The sequence below is a fragment of the Lygodium microphyllum genome, unplaced genomic scaffold (genome assembly GCF_053477565.2).
Source record: "Lygodium microphyllum isolate KBCC unplaced genomic scaffold, Lygodium_microphyllum_v1.1.10 scaffold_105, whole genome shotgun sequence".
Taxonomy (NCBI): Eukaryota; Viridiplantae; Streptophyta; class Polypodiopsida; order Schizaeales; family Lygodiaceae; genus Lygodium; species Lygodium microphyllum.
Window position 1 is genome coordinate 30,453 of NW_028229588.1, and position 20,947 is coordinate 51,399.

The window sequence follows — 20,947 nt, forward strand, 5'->3', positions numbered from 1 at the left end:
AATTGTTTGACTGGTGAATATACAATGCTCATAGAACAAACATTCTATGAAGTAAATACTGAACTTCGAACTCTTGTAACTTTGGGATCAAGGCAGAGGTTATGAGCTGGAGAGTGTCTTGTACTCCAAATGGAGCTTGAAATGTAGCAAGGCAGTCTTCGTGTGTCAAACAATAGCAAATGCAGCCAAAGAGGTTGGATCTGATGTAGACAAGCAATGAGGAGAGAGTAAGACAAAAAATGCAAGCACCTGAGGAGAGAGAAAAACTGGGCAATAGTTGAAAACAGTAGACGATTGTCTAGGAAGTGTAGGCAACAACTGGAGGAGAAACTCAGACAAAAAAGATACTAGGCAACAGCTCATAGGTGGAGTCAGAGATTGGAATCGACGCTAGATGGTAGTAGACAGCAGTGGGAAGCTCTGACCGTGAGGTCCTCCTTGAACGGGGTATGGGCAGCAGAAATATGGTTCCTAAAACGTGCAGAAACGAGATTGAGGGAGAATGGTGGGTTGCATGCCTATTTATAGAAAGTTTGGGCACCTGAATTAGGGTTTTGCATGTGGGACATAGTAACTCTTTAGGATCACGTTTCTCTTTAAAAATAATAAGGTGTCATTAAATAAGGGTGTTTTGGGGTTGTTTAAGTCATGACAATGTGGTTTTACCTCAATAGGAATGCTTCTATGTTGTTTGATATAGAGGTTAGTATCGATGATACAAATGCAATGACTGTCGTTGCAGATGCAGTATTAGAGGAGGGTGCACATGATATACAGGTTGTATTCGATAATGCGGATCAACTAGCCATTGATGTTATTGTGAAAGTGTCTACTAATGATGCTTTGACTGAGAAGATAGATACTACAACAATAGTACATGTAGATAATGTAAAGAAATACTCTGACACAAAAGCACAAATAACAATCGTACGACAAAGCACAGACTTATAAAAGAACACAGTTAGGGTAAGGGTAACTCAGAGACAACGAACACAAAAAATAACTGAAGTGATATAACTGCTGAATATACAATGCTTATGTAGCAAACATACTATGCAGTGAATGAATATTGAACCTCGAACTCCTGTATGTCAAGGATCAGGGCAGAGGTAATGAGCTAGAGAGTGTGTCGTACTCTGAACGGATCCTGAATCGTAGCAATGCAGCCTTTGGATGTCAAACACTAGCAAACGCAGCAATGAGAAGATGGATCTGATGTAGAGGGCAGTGAGGAGAGAGAATGTGCAGTGAACGCAGGCTGATGAGAGAGAATACTGCCAAACGCAGGCAGGAGATGGTAGGCAATAACAGATGAGAGAAAATCTGTCAAATGTAGGGCAGAATAGCTTGGCAATAGCCTGTAGGAGATGGTGGCAGCTGGAGGAGAGAGAAAACTGTCAGTACAACAGTTGCAGCAGCAAATGCAAGGGTTGTGATGATGTGGCAGGCTGTACGACAGCAGGTCGGTGCAGGAACTGTGTCACGAGGATGTGAAAATTTGATGCTTTGCTTATGTTTAATTGACATTTGATTAAAGGATTAATCAAATGTACAATTAAAAGATGCACATGTGAGGTGCAAGCTACTTTTTCACAGTTGAAGGCCGAAGGACCCTGTGACAAAGTTGGCTGTGAAAGGCAAAAGTTGTAACAAGTTACACTTGTTAGATTCTAGGTGAATTTTGGTGTCAGTTTGCCCCTAGGACCATTAATTGGCTTTAATTGGCCATTAAGTGTCAGTGGTGACACTAGGGACTAGGCATTAATTAATGGATTAATGCTTGTCCAAGGGTCAATTAATGCATGGGACCACTTTGGGTTGCAAATGGCCTAGCCAATTAATTTTTGGATGGGCAAGGTCAATTTTCTGGGCATGGATTAAGGGCTGAATTAATTTTCAGAATTGATTAATTCTGAAAATTAATTAAATGACTGGAAATTACTGAAAATGGATTAAGAAAGCTGCCACTTGGCAAAACTTTCCCATGCAAGTGGAGGAAAGGCTAAATAGGGCTGAAGGGAGAGGGAAATCTCGTTTTTTCATTTTGGAGCTGTTGGAAAGAGATGTTGGACTGTTGCTGCCAGCTTTTGGGGCCATTTCCTAGCCATTGGAGACCATTTTGGTGATGGAGATTGCATATTCTTGACCTTGGGAAGCTGGCAATTGCTGCTGATGCACTTTCTCTTGAAGATCACAGTCTTTGATGCTCCTATTGTTGTTGGTGCATCCATTTGGGGCTGGTACAGCAGGGCAGTAGTTGATTTTGATCAGTTCTTCGCGACAAATATCAGAATTTTCTCTCTCTACAGCATTCTCTCATCTCCTTCAGGCTATGCTTAGCCATTCTGAGCAATTCTTAGCCATTCGGAGGAGATCTCAATCATTTTTGGTGGGCTGATCTGTAATTTCTGCAGTAAATCCTAATTTACAGTAGAAACTAGGGTTCAGCAGACACCTTGGGATCCGTGCCAGAGATTGAAGGCTCAAGGGACTGAAATCAGCAGCTGATAATTGAAGATTATCAAGGGATTTCAGGAGCCAACCCATCCCGAATTGATTTGGGGCAGCATTTGGCCAGCCAAGGGTCAAATTGGAGAAGAAGTCCTGGATCAAGGGGCAAATGACCCAAAAGGCTTGCTGGTCATCTATGACAGCAAGAGCAATTGGTCAGCAGGAGGAGATTGAAAAATCTCGAGTTGTACTTCTTTCAATTGAATGAAAGCTAAAGAAATACCGCAAGGGGCGCCAATTTTGGGGCCAACAGGGTGTCTATTGTCCAAGAATGTTATGGTAAAGTGTGTATTTCATTCTATATGCATTTATTTATTGCTGTAATTAACTCTTAAATCAGGTTATTACCACCCATTCCAAGAAGGAAGGCTGGTTTTAAACAGCAGACGCCTAGCTCCAAACTGTGTGAAGAATGCTGGAAAACAGGTGCCAGTTGATGTAGACAGCAATGGACAGCTTCGGCTGAGATGTCATCTGTGATCAAGGTGTGGGCAGCAAGCTGAAACACCTGAAATGTGCAAAAACGAGATTGAGAGCTGAATGGAGGGCAACATACTTATTTATAGGAAGTTTGGGCCCTCCCAAGTGGGTTTGTGCTTATGGGACAGAAACTCTCTAGGATCTCGTTTCTTTTAAATAAACAAGGTTTCTTCATTAAGTAAGTTTTGGGGCTGTTTAAGTAAAGCTAATGCATTTTTAGTTCAACACCCCCTCTCAGGCTCAACAACGATGCCACGAGAAAGATCTTTTACCCCAAGGCGTCCCACCCCAAAGTAGCCAAAGTATCGGACAAAGGATGCACGCGGTTGCCCAGTGGCCTATTAAGACTATAGAGACGATGGCTATCTTACCAAGGGAGCCCAAGTGATCACCCCAGAGAGAATAGTGCATCGGACAAAGGGTGCATGCCGGCTGCCCAGTGACCTACTAGGCTCTACAAAGACGGATGGAATCAACTATGGATTGCTCCTTTTTTTTTGAGGTCTTTTTGTTTTTAGATTTGATAGAGTTAGCATTAGGTGTGGGGCTCAAAGCAGTTTTCGTCCTATTGAGTATCCGTGCCCCAAACGGGAGAATGATAAAGGATGGTTAGACCCAAGACCTTCACAGAACAAGCATACCATCCCTATCATTATTAGGTGTGGTTGAAGAAAAAGAAGGCTAAGGTTTGGATTTAGAAAATATGTGAAGCAAGCAAGATAAGCAAAGCAAGCAAGCAAGCGAAGGAAAAAACTGCCTTAAAGATTGCCATGGGCAATGCTACGAATATGGTGGATCCAGAGTTGACCACTCCAAAAGACCAAAAAGGGATAAATGCGCATAGATGCATGTTTATATGAACAGAATGCCAATGCATGGGGTAATGCAAAGGGTGATGCAAGATGTCATGCTTACGCAAGATGCAATGCAATGATACGACTTGGACAGAGCCCTCACAAGGGAATTGTTCACTTGTCCAAGTGTCCTTTTACAATCATGTCATCCTGACGGTGCGGATGAAGTTACAAATGTCCATAATACATTACAGAAGAATAAACGAATGAATGTCTAAAAAACTATAAGCATCATCACTGTCATTAGCAAGAGTAGAAGCCACTCCCTCTCAAACTGGAAGGGAAAGCAGGAGTGAAGCACCCGCTCCCTGTAATATTTCCACACAATAAAAGTTAGTTGGTTAGTTTAAAAGTTAGTTAGTCAATTAATAAGTTAGTAAGATTACTAACTAAAGACTAACTAAGGTAAAAACTCACTAATATTAATTATTAATAATTTTTATTTAATTTAAAATATTTTATTTAGAAAAATCAAGAGTCGTAAATTCGATATTTTTCTCGGATTGGCAAGGACCATAGCCACCCTTCACGTAAATTACAATGTGAACGAAACTTATGAGTTATATTAATCACCAGGATAATGTGTATAGTTTGGATGGTCTAAAAATATTAGATTTTGGGCAAAACTAGTATATTTTAGATACTTTAGATATTATCCTTAAAAAAAAAGATATGGAGATTTTTAGAACTGGATGTCATTAAAAGACAAGTGATATTTTAGTTAGTTTGGAGATTTTATAAAAAGAAAAAAATAAAGAGAGGATTTGCGAAATCGTGCGCGCCGCGATCGCAGTACATAGGCAGTGGATAGCACTTTGAACAGAGAAAAGAAGGAGTGAACTAAGAGCTTTCTAAGCAAGTGTCTTGGAGTTTTACCCCCCTTTCGAAGCCAATGGAACCATCAGATTTATAATCTAAGTATCAGATCACTGATCTTTCCAAGATCCCCCTCCACAAAGAGCTCTACTTCTCAACCACAAGCCCTCTTCTCTAATTCACTATAAATATGAGGCATGGGAGAGGCATAAAGAGGCATAAGGAGACCTTGAAAGGCTGCAAGAGAAAGGGAGAGAGAGAGTATACCCCTCCAAGAGATTGTGAGTGAGAGCTTGAGAGAGAGAGAGAGAGAAGAGTCACACCGAGAGGCTGCAAGGAAGAGAATTAGCTCAATCCCCTCTATCTCGATCCTCGACTTAACCATCTTCTCTTACGCTCTCCCATCTTGAATCTATTCCACCTTCTTAATCTCTTGAGTCTACTTGCGGATGATGGCCTCCAAGCGAAGAATGTCGCATGCGGATGACAATCCTGCAACGAGCAATAAGACTTTCGGCAAAGGCATCACTGTCAATCCAACTGCGGTTCCGATCGTAAGTAATGTATTCTCAAATTGATAGATGCTTGCTTTGATTCTCGTATGAGATACGTTAGGCCCCATACTATTGCATGAGTATAGGTCATGGGAAAGGATCAATTTCATCTCACCTACTCGGAAGATGGAGTTTGTAAAGTGTATATATCAAGGGAAGATAATTGCACTTAGTTACATATGACTTATTTGCTAGTAGAGTAATTACAAGGAAGAATTAGTCAAGCGTTATGAATGGCATAGTCGTCAAAAGAACGACATTAAAAGATTGTGCATACAAGTGCTAGATTAAAGTATAGTCAAGGGTTATAAATAGCATGATTACTAAAGGAATATGACATTGAGAATCATGAATAGAAAGTATTAGTTTAAAGTTTAGATACTTCAAAAGTACTTAGCCTAAGAGCCCAAATATTAAGAAAAACTAGATTCTAGCTCAATGCAAGGCCTATTGGAGTCTACTTACTTGAGATCATCTCGCACTTATCTTATTAAGTATTCACACGTTATGCCTATAACATGTTTGATATATGAGGATAATTTTCTAGTTGCCTCATGACTTGACTAAGAGCTAGTACAAGAAATTGATCATAAGGGTTAAAACTAGGATGTCTTGAGATCTGTTGGATAACGATGACTTTTGCCAATCCAAATCCAGGGTTGGGTTACCAATCAAGGTAAGTGGTCTATAGAACTTACATCATGAATAGTGTTTGAACCTTTAACATATGCCCTAGCCGAAGGAAGGAAGTGCTAAGAAACATTTTTGCATAGTATTGCTCTTAGATCCCAAGGGAGAGAGTAAATATACGATGGAAATGTTATATCGTCTATTCTTGCATTGGTTGGAAAGAATGCAATTGGGTTTGTTGATTGATCGAATAACATCCCTGATGCTTTTACATTCAACTGGTTGCTGCTTTGTTGTTTGGATGATTATTCCAAGTGCTTGTGATTTATGGTAAATGTATGGCAAGGGTCTGTGATGACAAGTCCCCATGGGAATAAAGGAATGTTTTCTTGGAAAATGATATTAGGGCTGAATGCCTTGTTTGTGCTTGATTCTTAAAGGATTTAATTAAGAAAGGATATATTGCATGGGTGGATCACCTCCATGATCGCACCGCGTATTAACCCGAGAGGGCACTGCTCGATTCATGGGCCGAAGGTCGAGTGGTGAAAAGGCTAACCACGGGAATGATGTTTCACTCTTAGAAAGCTTGTGGGTCAATTGGAGTTCTGGACACCCCTTGCTAGGTCTAGAATGGAGTTGAAGACCTCCGTGGCTCCCAACATCTGGGCATATTGGGAGATCCTATTCTAGATAAAGGATTGAGTTTGTGGTGCCATGTGAATTGGACCAGTTACTTCTGCAGGGCAGAAGGGATACTTCTGTTGGACAGAAGCGATACATAATTTCTCCTGTATAAGCGGGAGACAAAGATTAACTTGAAGATAAGTTAAGGAACTTGTTTGAACTTATCTGTCAATAGATTGCTTTGCTCTGTTTTCGTGTCTGTGTTATAAGTTATGCGAACGAACCCTGTTCCCTAAAAGGCTTAATTAATGAAGCTGACTTTAAGTGTCATACATAAATGTGGTAGGATCTAATTAGAAAACTAAAGCTATTAAGGGAAGCGGGTGGGCGGAACCCCCGACGGGTCTGTCCTATGGCAGGGTGGTCCCAAAAAGCTGGGAGGCTTCTCACAAGGTTTATCATCTTCGATCTTAGAAATTGTTAGGATAGAACCTTGATTCATGCCGTTTTAGGGGACCGGAATGGGACTATGCCCTATGGACAGGGAGGTTGAGCAGCGCATCCCTCTCGTTTCCCATTCTCTTTGAACTAAGTGCGGCATGGGTCTGCTTCGGATTGGGTATCTCTACGTAAAGTAGAATGTTCAAAACCCGACGCTAGAATGCTATCAGGAGACCTTGACAACTAGGAACCCGAATTTCAGGTCGATCCTAGTGGGTTCGGTCGTGAACATTCCGTTGCGAGGCGGATTCGGGAAACCCCAGGCGACAAAACTCGGAACATTCCCTGGGAGTGCCGAGCAGCGACGCTTAGATTCATTCCTCGATAGACCGCTAAAAGAGTGCCTGGAAAGCTGATGGGCGGGCACCTTACACTCCCCGTCAAGGTGAAGAAGTACGGGAGGGTATATCCAAACCGATTTTGGGTAACAGGTACTGAAGAATCGGCTGGTTGACCGCTTTGGTCAAAATATCTGCAAAATTGTCGGATGTAGGCACAAATTCTAGGCGGATAGTGCCTAGCTCAACTTGCTCTCTAGAAAAATGTAAGTGGACTCTCACATGCTGCGTTCGTGGTGTAATGATTGGATTGCTTGAAAGGGCAATGGCACTTTGATTGTTGTAGTATACAATGGTGGGAGAGTCGCATGGGAAATGAAGTGCTGCCAATAAACTCCTTAGTTAGATGGCCTTGGTGGTGCCATCGAAGAGAGCCCGTTACTCAGCCTCGGTCATGGAAGCCGTCACCGTCTCCTACTTATGGCTAGACCAAAAAATGGGAGCCATGTTCAAGGTAAAGAGGTAGCCACCATGGAAACGCCGTGTGCCAGGATCTCCTGCCCAATCAGAATCAGTGTACCCCTACAAACATAAACCAGAACCATATATCAGGCCATAAGAATAAGTACACCGTAAATAACGTAACACACGAAGACAGACAATCCAATGTGACATCCTAGGTGCTGTGAAATACTGACTGAGTAAGCTAACTGAGTAAGCTAAATCTGGTCTAGTGTGAATTAACCAAAGAAGTTTTCCTACAACAGAGCGATAGATATGTGCATCAAAGGGTTGTCCTAGGGTATCCTTCGACAAGTGGACAATATAATCAAGAGGTGTGGCCACTGGCCATGTTTGATCCGAAGTGTGCTATTCCACTAGCTAAAGTGCGTACTTCTGCTGTGACACAAAAATGCATCCCCCAGAACGAAGTACCTTCATCTTTAAAAAATAAGTCAACAAACCAAGGTCTATCATCTCAAAAGTAGCACTAAGCTTTGCCTTGATGTCTGCTCCACATAGACTTCCTCCTTCAAATAACCATTCAAGAAGGCACTCTTGACATCCATTTGATATATTGGCCAACCGTGGTGAGCGGCTAGCACGAGAAGCAACTGGAAAGATGTCAACCGCACAGTAGGAGTAAAGATCTCTTCATAATCAATACCATGCTTCTGTTGAAACCCTTACACGATAAGGCGAGCCTTGTACTTATCTAAAGTCCCATTAGCTTTTAGCTTGCTCCTGAAATTCACTTTGTCCCGATGACTTTCAGGTGGCTTGGATGATCCACAATGTCCAAGTCTCATTTCGGTCAATACTCTCTAGCTCCTTCTCCATGGCCTCTCGCCATGGAGGGTGCTGAAGAGCCTCCTGCCATGTATTCGGCTTAGAATGTGCTATGTAATCGATTGTAAACAGCGATGCAATTGAAGCCTGAGGAGCAAACCAGGTAGATATTCTAGGTCCCTCTAGAGTGGAACCCGATGGTAGGATCTCCAAATCCCGCATGGTTTGCTGGTACTAGGGAGGTAACGGGTCTCGCGGAGGGGGGCTTGGGAGATGAAGAATTTGCAAGAATGTTAGACTAGGCTCAGAAGAGGCAGGATCTCCGATGATGTGGAAGGAGGAAGAGGATCAGAATTCGGTGCAGAGGATTGCACGATATCGCTCTTGTAAAAAATGACGTCCCTCCTAACGATCACCTTGTTTGTCTGAGGATTGAACAAACGATAGGCTTTTGCTTTAGAAGAATATCCAACAAAATAAGGAGATCAGCTTGGGGAGTGAGCTTTCCTATCTTATCATCAGGCGTGTGTGTGTAGGCACGGCACCCGAAGACTCTGAAGAGGGATATGATAGGCCGAGATCCAAAAAATGCCTCATATGAGGTCTTCTTAAGAAGAGCCATAGTCAGGTACGGGTTGAAGATGTATACTGAAATCTTAATAGCCTCGACCCAAAGGCACTTAGGAATCTCTGCTGCGAACAGCATAGAGCGTGCCATTTCCATGAGTGTCCGGTTCCTATGCTTTACGACTCCATTCTGAGAGGGGGAGTTAGTAGAGGTGAGCTGGCTAGAGATGCCATGTTGCAGTAGAAACTTGGAAAACTCGTGGGAGATAAACTCACCACCACTATCACTCCTCATGCAACCAACACTATGACTAGTCTCATTATAAACCGGCAGTACCCAAGCAGAAAAATAGATAAAAGTATCGTACTTATGCTTGAGGAAGTACACCCACAGGTATCTAGAATGATCATCCACTATCAAAAAGAAGTACAACACACCATTCAAGGCGGTAGTGGATGTCGGCCCACAAAGATCAACATGAATCAATCTAAGAGGCTCCTCAGCACGATGTGTGGACTATTGAGGGAATGGGATACAGTGCTGCTTTCTGAGCTGACAAGCTTTATAGACATCATGAGCTAGTTTTAGGCGGGGAAGGCCCTCAACCAGCTCACAGTGGGATAACTCATAAAGGGAGTCATAACCAATATGCCCTAAGCAAAAGTGCCAAAGACGCTCATTGTTCGTAGGCTCTTGAGATGTGGCTAATGCTTGTAAGTTGTGGAACACGGAGCCTTTGATTGTCAGCTTGGTTAGAAAGCGAGTCATGTGGTAAAGGCCATTAGGCTGTGCCTCATTGTGAGCAATCACGAAACCACTCTAAGAGTCAAGGATCTCGACTGTGGTTATGGTAAAGAAAACTGCTCGCCCCAACCAGGAAAGCTACTAAACAGATAACAAGTTTACCCCAAGCTGGGGGACATGGTATACATTGTTCAACAAAGCGAGATCCCAACCCTTGTCAATGTCAAAACTAGCGCTACTTTGAGTTTGAATCTTGATCGAGGAGTTGTTTCCTATGCGGGCCTCTTGGTTGCGGGGGCTCAGGTACGAAAAATGTCATCTATAGGAGTCATGGGATGTGTAGCTCCATTTTCCACAATTCAAATAAGAGCTGAAGTGCTCAACTGTGACGAGTGGGCCTCTGCGGTAACCTCGTCGGGAGGCAACTCACAGATGTGGACGAGACTCGCATCGATTGTCTCTATGGAGATGATGTGGGCCTTTGCAGACCAATTAGACAAGCCCTCGGGAGTTGAGAATGTTGTCGATTGAGATGGCTAAGCGGTGGCAGTATGAGTCTGACCTTTAAACTGCCCGTTGCCATCACCCTACCTCCCTTGTTGGGGGTTGCCCAACTGAGGGGCGGGGGTTTGAGACTTAGATTTGGGTGTTGTGTCTCTTGCCTTTGATTGTCACTCGTCGTTAAAATGACCAGTCTTTTGACAATGTTGATAATACCTATTCTTTTTAGGTACATTCTGCCACCTTGGTTTGAGTTGTGACCGGGAGTTTCCTTGTGATTCCCCGGATTGATTTTGAGTGGAGGTTTGATTTTGTTTGCCCTTCTCGTGTTGCTCCTTCTGAGAATGAGCAACAAGAGTCCCCTCTGAGGAAGAGTTCATATGAAATTGATCAAACAATCGTGCGTAATGCAACAACTGACACTCAAATTCATAGAAAGTAGGCATGGTAGGCTTTGAAACTATACCTTTCACAAAATTGAAGTATTTCTTGGGAAGTTTGTTCAGAAACAATGTGACTTGATTGTCAGAGGGCTTGGGAGTCCCCGTACTGGAGAATTCAGCAAGAAGTCGCCGATATTTAGCCAACTTGACTTTCAAGTCATTCCGGTTAGTGATTTTAAAGAGTTGGAGCTCATGGTTAAGATTTATATGATGGGTCCTACCTCGAGCCGCATAGCGGTTAGTCAAGTGTGCCCATCGTTTTGACGCTAAGTGAAAATGCTGAAGTCGAGAATGAAACTTAGACAATAAGCCCTGCATCAGCTCAACAATAGCGGAGGCATTCCTAGCCTTCCATGAGTGGACAACCTCGTATGGAACAAGTGCGGGATCGGGTTGGGGTTCCAACCCCTGTACAAGATCCCATAGATTTTGGGAGTCAAGGACATGTCTCATCAAGTTTGACTAGGTGGTAAAATTTGACCTGTTAAAATGAGTCTTATCATTGAAAGTATGCTTAGTAGAAGATAAGGTGGAACCATGAGGTGTCGAGAGAGTGGGATAAGATGGAGATGGAGGGTAAGATGGTGGTGGTGGGTATGTCTGATAGGAAGAATGAGGGGGAAAGGTGGGTAGGTAGAAATAGGCTGGGAGTGTCCAGTGAGTGCTGATTGATGCGGAGGCACTGGAACATGAATGTTTCCATAAGGTGCCGATGGAGGTGGAGGCACTGGGACACAAAAGCCTTGTCTAAAGCTTGGCAGGGGCACAATAAAATGACCAGAAGGTCCACTAGGTAATGCTATAGCGGCAAGCTATGGTACCAATTGATCCACACTTGGGAGAGATTGGGGGGGATACCTAGGTTGTAATGATTCCGTAAGTATGTGAGAAGAAGGTGGAACACCACCCGATTGAGGAAAGGATGAGATCCTAAAGGTGGTGCCTATGTTTCCATAACCCCTCGGTGTGGTGTGATGTGTAACATGAGGTGTTTGAAAGGGGAATGTAAATGGTGTAAAAGTAAGTGGAGAAGCAACGAAAGAATGTGGTGGGTTTTGAATTTGTGGTGTGAAAGGTGTAGATGCATTTTGTTCATTTTTACCATTTAATGATTGAAAATGAAATAATAATGATGATGATGTACCATGCAATGTAGAAATAGAAACACCAAATTCATTGTGATTTTGAGAAGAAAACTGAGAAGAAGGAAGGGTAGAAGAAGAGGTACTTGACTTTTTCTTATAATCCCCACGACGTGTGTTAGCATAGAAGAATTGGTCCTCAAGAGAACCTTTTCTGTAGTCAATGGAATGTACTCTATCTTCCTCATGATTTCTATCAGTATATTGCAAAGCAGAAGAGGTAAAAGATGAAGGAACAAAATACGAATTTAAAGTACCTTGCACTAGAGCGGATGAAAGAATGGAACATACTCTAGATCTCTTTCTTCAACAGGGGGGGCCCATCCATGAGGGAGGTCTCGACGGTCCTGCAATATCATCAGATTTATGGGCAACATCTAAAGAGAGAAATTCATGCATGCTTTCACTGAGTAGCTTCTCTTGAAGGGCAATCCTTCGATCGAGCTCCTCAATCTTCTTTCGTCTATAGTCCATGATCACATGATATTCTTCAATCGAAAGCTTGTATAGCCTTTCTTCCGTGTTGTCAAAAGTGTCTTCCACCATGTCGAAACTTTGTGGAGCAAGCTATTCTGCCCACTCTCGCTCGGTTCTCAGCATAGGTTGTTTTGGAGACTGAATTGGTGTTGATGTGTTCGAAGTCATTTGAACCTATTTTTATTCTTGCTTCTTGCGGAGAGCTTTTAGATCAAAGGCCTAAGTTTCTTAGAGAGTACTAGGCTTTGATTCCATATAAAAAAGTACTCTACACAAAAGCACGAATAACAATTGTACGACAAATCTCAGACTGATAAAAGAATACAGTTAGGGTAACTCAGAAAAATAACTGAAGTGATATAATTGCTGAATATACAATGCTCATGCAACAAACACACTATGCAGTGAATGAATACTGAACCTCGAACTCTTGTATCTCAAGGATCAAGGCAAGGGTAATAAGCTGGAGAGTGTGTCGTACTTCAAACGGATCCCGAATCGTAGCAAGGCAGCCTTTGGATGTCGAACACCAGCAAACGTAGCAGTGAGAAGATGGATCTGATGTAGAGGGCTGTGAGGAGAGAGAATGTGCAGTAAACGCAGGCTGATGAGAGAGAAAACTGCCAAATGCAGGCAGCAGATGGCGGGCAACAGTAGAGGAGAGAGAAAATCTTTCAAACGCAGGGCAGGACAATTTCGTGACAGTTGGGAGGAGATGGCGGCACCTGGAGGAGAGAGAAAACTGTCAATACAACAGCTGTAGCAGCAAACACAAGGGCTGTGATGACGTGGCAGGCTGTACGAAAGTGGTGTAGGAACAGCAGACGACTAGCTTCAAACTGTGTGAAGAGGGCTGGAAAATAGGGGCCAGCTGATGTAGACAACAATGGACGGCTTCGGTTGAGATGTACTCCGCGAACGGGGTGTGGGCAGCAAGCTGAAACATGTGAAATGTGCAAAAATGAGATTGAGAGCTGAATGGAGGGCAGCATACTTATTTATAGAAAGTTTGGGCCCTCCCAAGTGGGTTTGTGCTTATGGGACACAGAAACTCTCTAGGATTGCGTTTCTTTTAAATAAACAAGGTTTATTCATTAATTAAGCAAGTTTTGGGGCTGTTTAAGTAAAGGTAATGCATTTTTAGCTCAATAGATAATTTATTGAGGATGAAACAATGCCTAGTTAGTAGTAATGCTATTCCTATATTAGAAGTACATGTAGGTGATCTAGGGATTTAGGATGAAGAAGAACTAGATGCTTTTGATGATGTTGTTGATGGGATAGATGTAGATGTTATCAAGAGGGCATCACTACTTCTGTTTGTTTGAGTTATAGAGATGCCACAATATCTGCATGTGAAAAAAGATATTAGCCAAGAGATATCTATCATTGAGGATGTATCTTTATGGAGCTTTGAATCTAGGAGCATATGTTTTTCTATGCACGATAACAAGATACATGTAGATATATGCTTTTTTATATATGATATTGGGACAAAAGTGAATATGTTGGATGGATCAAAATCAAGTGGGTTGCCACTAGTCAAAGGGATGTGGAATGCTGCAATGTTGCCGTACGATCTAGGTAGATTTATATGTTTTGGAATGCTACAAGGTTTGATGTGCTATCGTTACCATTTGATCCTAGAGGGTCTATTGGTTTTGTGGAGTTGGATACTGAGGGTTGCATGCTATTTGGGATGTATGAGCTTTCAATGTCTTATGATCTGAACATGAGTGCTTCGGATATCTATGTGTTTCTTAGGATGACCGTGATTTGGATTTATAATCTTGGCAATAGTATAATTATGGGCATGATACTTTGAGTGAAGATGAGATGGCTTTTCGATCTCGGAAGGATGCATAGGTTGGCACATGCCGGAGGATGTGTAGGTTTGGAGGGGGGTGGATGTGTGTGGTTGCATGTTTGATGAAGTAAAGAACGAGAAAAAGACATCCATATAAATATTGAAGATATATATATCTATGGGATACTTCCTCATAAACTTGATAGATTTAATATTCATTATTGAGTTCAAATAGCTTAATGACAATTGAGTTCTAATATAACTTAATGAAAAACACATGCAAGGAGTTATCTTCAGTGCTACAGAGCATCTAGGCTTAAAAATACAAAAAGGCAACATGTCTTATGAAAAGTGGCTTTTTCGACTATTTTGAGACGATTTTTGCAATTTTGCTTCGGTGGCTTGTAGAAAGATCTGTTGGGGTCGATTTGAGTACCTAGACGACCATATTCTGAGTTAGTTTAGGACATGACTTCTATCCTCAGGGTTTTGATATTTCTTCCTTAAAGTTTCTACTTGTCTACTGTTGATGGATGCCTTGGGCTATCAAAAGAGTGGTTGTGATCTAAGAGGGTGTGTATAGTGTATAAAGTGTTTTGCAGAGTAATAGATAGAGTATTTTTGGTTCTCTTGATTCTTCCTTTCATCTTGTCTATTCTTTTGAACCCCTTTGGTTTGTGGCTTGATAAATATCCCCCTCCACATTGGATCCCAAAATGCAGCAAGCCAACCTTTGAAGTCATCTGGCAATAGCAAATGCAGCAGTGTAGATGCTGAATCAGTGTTAGACAGGAAAAGGAGAGAGAGGGAGACTGCAAATGCAGCCTTCAAGAGACAGGCAATAGGCAAAAGAGCACTAGGGAGATGAAAATGCTGAAATATTTGATAAACACAGCGTTCTGATGACAAACACAGCTTGAGGTTGATGTTGCTAGTTCGAGAGGACTGAGGAGCAGCAAATGCAGAGTATGCAAATGCCAAGCTAAAACGCAGCCACCAAGAGGGTCGGCAACAGCTGGTAATAGCAAGAGAGCATGAGAAGTGCATTGGAGAGGCTGGAAATAGACGCTAGATGGGTGTAGATAGTGTCAGGCAGCTTCTGTTGAGATGTTCTTTATGAATGGGGCGTGGACAGCAAAGCTCTAGCACTTGAAACCTCCAAAAACGAGATTGAACTGAGTGGGAGGGCAGGCTGTCTATTTATAGAAAGTTTGGGGCCTCCCAATTAGGGTTAACATGTGGGACACGGAACTCTCTTGAACTGCTTCTGGCTTAAAAGAAATGGTTAAAATTCGTTAATCAAGTTGAGTTTGAGGGCTATGACAAACAGTCTAGAAGGTGGTCTTTTTTTGTTTGCAAAAAAAATTCTAGCTAGTTATATTACTTAGAAGAAAATACGAGTACAAATGCTCAAAAGTCTAGCTTGATCTGTCTACAAATCAAAATCCACTAATGTATACAAGTCTCTTAGGGCAGTCTCTGTCAGAAGTGGAGCAGCGGTGAAAGCATAAACATGTGCTGAAATAAACTGCTGAAACACAAGACAAAAAGAAAAGAAAGAACACGATACAGATGAGAACTCAGATGTATGCACGGGAAATGGAATCCATATATCTGAACACGAGACAGTCGCATACAACAGTGAGTCACTGGCTGTGTGGGCACTAGCACTGGCTCCTCTCTCCACAGAGTCTGCAGATGGTGAAGATGATGTGACTGACTGAGGAGGAGCCACTGAGTATAAATAGGCTGAAAAAGTAGGGAGCAATAATGTTGGTCGGACAGCATTAAAGCTGGCCGACTGGTGCATAAAATGCTCCACTGGCATAAAATGCCACACCAGAAAAAAACCTAAAATACCTAATAAAAATGCCCAGCCCAGATCAAGCTCAGACTCACACATGAGCTGACAAATACTCTGCTAACACCCTCTCTCAGATCATGGGTGATCTGATACAATACAATAGTACAAGGAAAAGGGATCAGGAACTATACAATATAGAACCACCAAGTAGAACCATGGATACCCAAGCAGTGGGTGATCAAGCCACCACCAAGGTGCCTCGGAGAGAACCTGATGTCGATGTCGATCGTACCAAACACTTGAAAATAGAGAAGAGTATAGCATGTCTCTGTGTCCATCACCAATGTCTCACAGTGGCATACAAGACCAGCCTGTCAAAAATGCCTCTGAACATAGGTGACCATGGAGTCCCCACCTTTGGCCAGACCGCCAAAGTGTCCCCTCATGTGAGCTCCAGACGAAAGCCTCCCGCTCTCTGTCAGATGACCAGCTCATCATGAACCTGGATGTCAATCCCAGCTCCAGGATTTGATTCCGCCAGACTGAAGTCGATGAGTCAGGGACGTCCCTCTCTGGAACCTGTGCACCTGTATAAAAATATAGATGGGGCGCGGCTGCCCCATCTGAACACCCGCTCACACTCCCTCTCTGGCACAAGAGAGTCGTGAGGGATGACCTCATCACCACCACTAGAAAGCAGCCGAGGAAGGGGCCACCAAGCCCTTCCCGCGATCCGAAGAAGACGATCCCTTCCGCGCCTTGGACTTCACCTTGGTCGGAGGATCGAAGTCGGAGTCTGATGAATGAGAGGACTCATCGGTAGAGTCAGCATCCCACTTCGTCTTCTGCTCCTTCTTCCTGGAAGCCACTAACTTCTTGCAGTCCTTCCGCAAATGTCCCTTCTTGCCACAGTGGTAACACTGGGCCTTCGACTTCTTCTTCCCGTCACCCCTCTCTGAAGCTACATAAGCCTCACCTCCATAATGTGCCGGAAGCCGCCCCTGTAATCTCAAGGATGTCGCATGGTTGTCCTCATCAAAGTCTTCAGGAAGAAGAAAAGGACGGAGAGGTCGAGCAATAGCTCCACAGACGATGTACCATAGCCGCTTCTGCACAAACCAAGCTTTCATGACAGCACTCCATGTGAGATAATCAGGTCCATGTAACTTATCATCAGTGGAAGTGCACGGAGGAGCCATATGGAGAGGATAAGAAGAGAAGTAGAGAAGAGATGTAATTTAGAGAGAGGAAACACAGCCAAAACACAAGCACAGACTGCAGAAAATGAGAGTTCACATGCAATATAACCCAAAATCTGATCAATAGAAGACAAAATTTGCTGCATAAAGTTAAAAAATCAGTCAAAAACTGCCAAAAACAGCAAAAACGGCCTGAAATAACAGTCATCCAGCCACGAGAGACGCTGAATCAGCAAAACGCAGGCTGTAAACTGGAGAAAAACAAGTAGAAAACTGTCGCCAGCAGCTGCAGATGAAAAACGCAGGCAGCAGAGGGTGCGGAGGCAGCAGGCGATGGCAAAACTGCAAAAAACGCAGGCTGAAAACAGCCCCAAAACAGGTCGCCTGGCTGCGACAGCAGTCGTCTGATCAGCAGGGGTACAAAACAGTCCTGAAATCAGCAAGAAAACACAGCAGAAACACAAATCCTGAAAACTGATACCATGTCAGAAGTGGAGCAGCGGTGAAAGCATAAACATGTGCTGAAATAAACTGCTGAAACACAAGACAAAAAGAAAAGAAAGAACACGATACAGATGAGAACTCAGATGTATGCACGGGAAATGGAATCCATATATCTGAACACGAGACAGTCGCATACAATAGTGAGTCACTGGCTGTGTGGGCACTAGCACTGGCTCCTCTCTCCACAGAGTCTGCAGATGGTGAAGATGATGTGACTGACTGAGGAGGAGCCACTGAGTATAAATAGGCTGAAAAAGTAGGGAGCAATAATGTTGGTCGGATAGCATTAAAGCTGGCCGATTGGTGCATAAAATGCTCCACTGGCATAAAATGCCACACCAGAAAAAAACCTAAAATACCTAATAAAAATGCCCAGCCCAGATCAAGCTCAGACTCACACATGAGCTGACAAATACTCTGCTAACAGTCTCATGCCTGATAAAATTGATGGTCCAACTTTGGCATCCAACCAACACTTATGAGAATTGCTGAGTAATTTCTGATCGAATTAGGAACAATTCAAGCTTGCCTTGGATCTTTGATTTTGGTCATTAAGTAGGAATAGTTCTCTTCTCATGGATCTTTGATTTTGGGTTGCTTTATAAGAGACATAAAGAGTGTTTAAAGTTGTATGTATCTTCATGCAACTTGCACTATACACTGCATTAATGATGTAAAATGAGATAGTGGACCTTGATCCCTCTATCCCTTGATGAAATGTATGGCTAGACTTCATGCTACTTAATTATGATGGAGACTTCTTTAGGATGAAGTAATACCTGCCAGGTTACAAAACTGTCATGGGTGGATGTCAAGATCTGTCATAAGTTTCTGTGTTCCCATCACACGAGGTAAATCTGATTATGGATTGTGATCTAGATTTTGTACTAGCTAGTGATTTTGAAAATGATGACAAAATGGATGTCAAGATCTGTCATAAGTTTGTGTGTTCCCATCACACGAGGTAAATCTGATTATGGATTGTGATCTAGATTTTGTACTAGCTAGTGATTTTGAAAATGATGACAAAATGGTTTCTCTAATCAAACATTGTTTCAGGTTGATGAGAGAGCAGATTTTGATACCATTAAAAAACGATACCGTCACCTCGGTAAGGATGCATGGTTTTACATATAATAAAACAAAGGTTGGACATATGTAAACCTTCATGCTTGCAGTTTACTGGAAGTCATGCATTTGAACTGAATACTTTGTTTTTTCTGTCGTGGAACAGCGTTATTACTTCATCCTGATAAAAATAAGCACGTGAAGGCAGAGGCTGCTTTCAAGCTTGTATCTGAGGTTTGGAATTTAGCTGTAGTTATGATTTCTTAGCTGTATAACATGTTATGTCTACCCTGGAACAGATTTTTGTGCATTATGCCTATGTGCTAGAAAGCTTGACAGTGGTATAATACCCTGAATTTTGTTGCCATGATGACCTACTCACAAAAGGTACAATTTATCATAGAAGAGGGAGATGCTTCAAAATGCCACAACTGGGTGGTTGTCAGGAAGAAAATCTTGGCTGGAAAAGAATGCCTTTCTTATTTGTGTTGAAGTGACACTGTTGCTGGTTTCTTTCTTAAGTCTAGTTCTTTGGATTTATGATGATAATGTAGCAAATTGGAATATGTTACTGGTTTTGTCTTCCTGAAAGGGGAATTCTGGTTGTCTACCAATATGGTATACATCCAGTTTTCAGGAGATGAATATGAATCTTGAATGGTCAAAACTAAGTGGCAACCGTCTGTTGGGACATCACATTGTTTTTTGGAAAGTGTGAAAATCAGGGGGTGAATGTTTTCAACACATGATAATGAAGGATTCGGCCTTTTTCGGCAGCCACATAAATGGGACTTTCAGCAACAGGTTTTTAATGAACATTGTTTGCAGAGATACCACACGCCATGTGTGTGTGCACATACAAACACACACATACACATTTTAGTTAACTGAATAATATTATATAAAAAAATACGCTAATATAAAAAACATTGACAAAAGGGAGTACTGATCCTGATCAATATCATGAAGTCTAAGGGAGTCATATAAAGACTGTTGCAGAGATCTCCTAAAAAAGGTAAGAGGATCAATAGCAAAGTCATTGAAGATCATACAATGTTGGGATTTTTAAATGGTTCGAATAGCCCAAAATCTGGCCCAAAAGAAAAGTAAAAGTAGCTCCTCAAAACAGAAGCAAGACCCAACATGCAGAATCTGTGGGCAGGGATGATCCCTCTGTTAGAGATTGTCATTCCCTGGACAGCCAGGAGTGTTACAGTGTGCAGAGCAGGACAGAGCAGCAGCCACGTCAGTAGCCATGTCATCGCTGCCAGGGCAGATGCCACGTGTGGCAGTCTGCAGTCGGCCAGGTGCAGTTGGACAGTTCTGCACCAGTCGGCTGCATTTAATGCAGCCAACCTGGTCATTATTTGGCATTTCTTTTCTGCTATTTATAGCGGCCCTCCAGCACATTGTCCATCACTTGTATCTGACCGATTACAGCCTGCTGGTGACGGAGATAGCACTTGGGGTGATGGAGATCAAGGTCCTCAAGGTGGAAACATACGCAGATATTCTCTCTACACCCATGTATAATTCTGCATTCTTATACAGCATTCTTCACTGCAGATTTTCTGTGTTTCACTGTCTTTTTGTCTCTCTCTCTTCTCTCTCCGTTCACTCTTTGTCATGGTCATTCGCTTCCCCATTGCTTCACTCTGACACCCTCAAATATGGTGACAAACTATCTAGAAAGCCACGGGTTGCAGGCCAAAACCACATGTGAGGGATTATTTCCATTGGTACAGCACATCATTGACATGCTGAACCAACAATGCTTGTCCTTGCAAGAAGCACTCCAAAAGCCAACACAACCACTAGGCATCTCCAGAGGAAAAGTCTCAATTTAAGAGGAAGCTTATTTTTCCATAAACTTTCCAATGTTTTTTCTCAGAGAAAAGTATCCCAAATGAGAGTTAAAAGTAGCCTTGTAAGGGACTTCCAAAACAAAGTTGTGCTATATTCTCTCCCATCTCCAGTGGACAGTATGGAAATACTTTCTCCAACAGTGGATGCGTCCAATAGGTCTATAGCATGGCTTCTGGTGGTTCCAAATATACCAAACAATGATGCTAGCTATGAGCTCCCATCTATAGCAGAGTCCTTGGGTACACGCTACTTGTGAAAAATATGATGTGGCAATCTTGCTCAA

The 20,947-nt window shown here is 42.5% G+C and overlaps 1 protein-coding gene across 1 annotated transcript in view; it reads left to right on the forward strand.

Annotated features, from left to right (window-relative positions):
- LOC148008634 (uncharacterized) overlaps positions 1 to 20,947 on the forward strand; it is a 73,110-nt gene that overhangs the window by 12,167 nt on the left and 39,996 nt on the right. The window contains exons 3-4 of the mRNA XM_087674141.1: positions 18,790 to 18,841; positions 18,965 to 19,032. Coding sequence (XP_087530267.1) covers positions 18,790 to 18,841; positions 18,965 to 19,032 — 120 coding nt within the window. The remainder of the gene's footprint in view (positions 1 to 18,789; positions 18,842 to 18,964; positions 19,033 to 20,947) is intronic.